Below are 2,915 nucleotides of genomic sequence, written 5' to 3' on the forward strand. Positions count from 1 at the left end.
CCATGGTCCCAGCTGGAGAGAGGAGGGGGAAGCATGGCTGATGACAGGGAACGACGCGGGACTCCATGGGCCAACAAGACGACGTTCAAAACGTGATGGGACTCCATTATTGGCGACGACAAGTAACGACCCCTCCAATGAAGACGAGCTTCACAGGGACGCCGAGGAGACCGGGTCAATTCCCGAGACGAACCTAGTGGGTTTTGAAGATGGCACTGTTGCAATGGATGATGGGAGGGAGCTGGATCCTGCGACAATGGGTGAGAGCAGTAGTGGAACTGGAGCGGGAGTGGAAACTGGCGAAGGACAGCAAGCGATCAATATTCACAATGGTTCGGAAAGGGAAGAACAAATAATTGAAAATAGGAAGGCGTGGGACTTGGCTGTTGAATCCGGAGCAATGCAATATAATGAAGAAGACGATTTAATGTTGATTTTACAAGAACAGAATGAAGCGTTAGCTGAGAAGAGGAAGCTAGCAAAGCAAAAAGAGAAGGCGCGAAGAAGCAGACCGAAAAAACTCAAAAAGGTTGGTAACAATGTTTTAAAATGAATTTTATCTCTTGGAATGTTAGGGGTTTGAAGGGGCAGGAAAGCTAAGTATGATAAAAGAGCTAAAAAAAACTGAATATGGTAGGTGTGGTGGAAACAAAATTGCAAGTTGCGACTAAATTTGACGTAGTACATATTTGGGGAAGTGATGCGGTGAGCTGGGAGTTTGTAGAATCGGCAGGCACGTCTGGGGGTCTGTTGTTAATGTGGGATGAGATGCTATTTAGAATGAGTAACTGCTACAAAGGGGAGAGGTGGATATGTGTGGAAGGGATTTTGTTGAAAAATGAGTTCCATTGTGCTTTCTGTTTGGTTTGTGATCCTCATACGAGAGTGGAAAAACTTGCTGTATGGGAGGAACTGAGCTTTATAGCTGGCTTATATTAAGTCCCAATATGATACATGGGTGATTTTAATGAGGTGTTATAGGTTGATGAGCGGAAAAATCAGGACAGGTTAACAGCGTCTGCAGAAGAGTACAAGAGTTGGATCCAAGATATGCAGTTGGTGGACTTACCGCTGAATGATCGTAAATTTACATGGTATAGAGGTGGTTCCTGTAGTCGTTTTGACAGAGTCCTAGTGAGTATAGAATGGACTAAGGAGTTCCCAGAGATTTGTTTAAAAGGTGGTCCGAGAGGCCTGTCACATCACTTCCCAATAATAGTTGAAGTGACCAAGTACAGAGGTGGCCCGTGTCCATTCCAGACTCTAGACTCCTAGTTTACACACGAAGGTTTCCTAAGAATGGTCAGAGACGAATGGCGGAATATTGGAGAGGGGCAGTTCATAGACAAGTTGAAGGCTCTAACGGTGCCACTAGGAAAATTGCATAAAGAAAAATTTGGTGACATGGATAAGAAAATCCAGCGCTTTGAGGAGGAGATCAATAAGGTAGATGACATGGTTGGGAACGGAGTCTGTGATGGTACAATGGAGGCTAGAAGAAAGGCGTTAGTTACCTGTTGCAAGCAGTGGTATGTGAGGAAAGAGATACACTGGAAACAGATGTCGTGCTCCAGGCATGCGAACGATATGGATAAAAACACGAGGTACTTTCATAACTTGGCGTCGGCTAGAAGAAGGAATAATAGAATTGATGCCTTGGTGATTAATGGAAGGTTGATAAGAAATCAAGCTAGGATCAAGATAGCCATCAGAGAATTTTACAGAGACTTGTATCATCAGGAGAGATCTCCAGTGGTGGGTTTTAGGGACGGACTGGTTAATCGGATTGGCGAAGAAGAATCGAGTGCTTTGGAGAGGATACCGACTTTGGAGGAAATTAAAGAGGCGGTTTGGGACTGTGAATCCTCTAAGGCTCCAGGTAGTAACGGGTATAATATGAACTTCATCAAGAAGTGCTGGGATGAGATTGGTACAGAGTTCTCGATAGCTATTCTAGACTTCTTTAGATCATCGAGATTGCCTTCTGACTCCAATATTACTTGGAGTAGACCTCCGGCCGATCAACATGGTAGGCTGCATATACAAAGTAATATCCAAGGTGATGGTTAGAAGGATGAGATCAATGATGCCAAGTCTAGTAGGGGAGACTCAAAGCACATTTGTGAAGGGTCAGAAAATTCACAACGAGGCACTGATGAGCGGATAACTTATACGCTTTTTGGCATTGTTTTTAGATAGTTTTTAGTAGGATTTAGTTACTTTTAGGGATGTTTTCATTAGTTTTTATGCCAAATTCACATTTCTAGACTTTACTATGAGTTTGTGTGTTTTTCTGTGATTTCAGGTAATTTCTGGCTGAAATTGAGGGACCTGAGCAAAACTCTGATAAGGAGGCTGACAAAGGACTGCTGATGCTGTTGGATTCTGATCTCCCTGCACTTGAAATGGATTTTCTGCAGCTATAGAACTCCAAATGGCGCGTTCTTAACGGCGTTGGAAAGTAGACATTCAGAGCTTTCCAGCAATATATAATAGTCCATACTTTATTCGGGATTAGATGATGCAAACTAGCGCTCAACGCTAGTTCTACGCTGCATTCTGGAGTCAAACGCCAGAAACATGTCACAAACCAGAGTTGAACGCCAAAAATATGTTACAACTTGGCGTTCAACTCCAAAGGAAGCCTCTACACATGTAAAGTTCAAGCTCAGCCCAAGCACACACCAAGTGGGCCCTGGAAGTGGATTTCTGCATCAATTACTTACTTCTGTAAACCCTAATAGCTAGTCTAGTATAAATAGGACATTTTATTATTGTATTAGACATCCTGGATCTGGGATTGTATTTTTAATCCTGTGATCACGTTTTAGGGGCTGGCCATTCGGCCATGCCTGAACCTTCATCACTTATGTATTTTCAACGGTGGAGTTTCTACACACCATAGATTAAGGGTG

The 2,915-nt window shown here is 43.3% G+C and overlaps 1 protein-coding gene across 1 annotated transcript; it reads left to right on the forward strand.

The window, feature by feature from the left end:
- The first annotated feature begins 1,299 nt into the window (after positions 1 to 1,299).
- LOC107489249 (uncharacterized) lies at positions 1,300 to 2,070 on the forward strand. The gene has a single exon (XM_016110009.1). It carries the CDS (start codon positions 1,300 to 1,302, stop codon positions 2,068 to 2,070), a length of 771 nt encoding a protein of 256 aa, XP_015965495.1.
- The last annotated feature ends 845 nt before the right edge of the window (positions 2,071 to 2,915 follow it).

The sequence above is a fragment of the Arachis duranensis genome, chromosome 5, assembly GCF_000817695.3.
Source record: "Arachis duranensis cultivar V14167 chromosome 5, aradu.V14167.gnm2.J7QH, whole genome shotgun sequence".
NCBI classification, from domain to species: Eukaryota; Viridiplantae; Streptophyta; class Magnoliopsida; order Fabales; family Fabaceae; genus Arachis; species Arachis duranensis.

What these genes read in the sequence shown, in the direction of transcription:
- LOC107489249 (XM_016110009.1), top strand. Translation starts at nt 1,300, where the DNA reads ATGGTCAGAGACGAATGGCGGAATATTGGAGAGGGGCAGTTCATAGAC.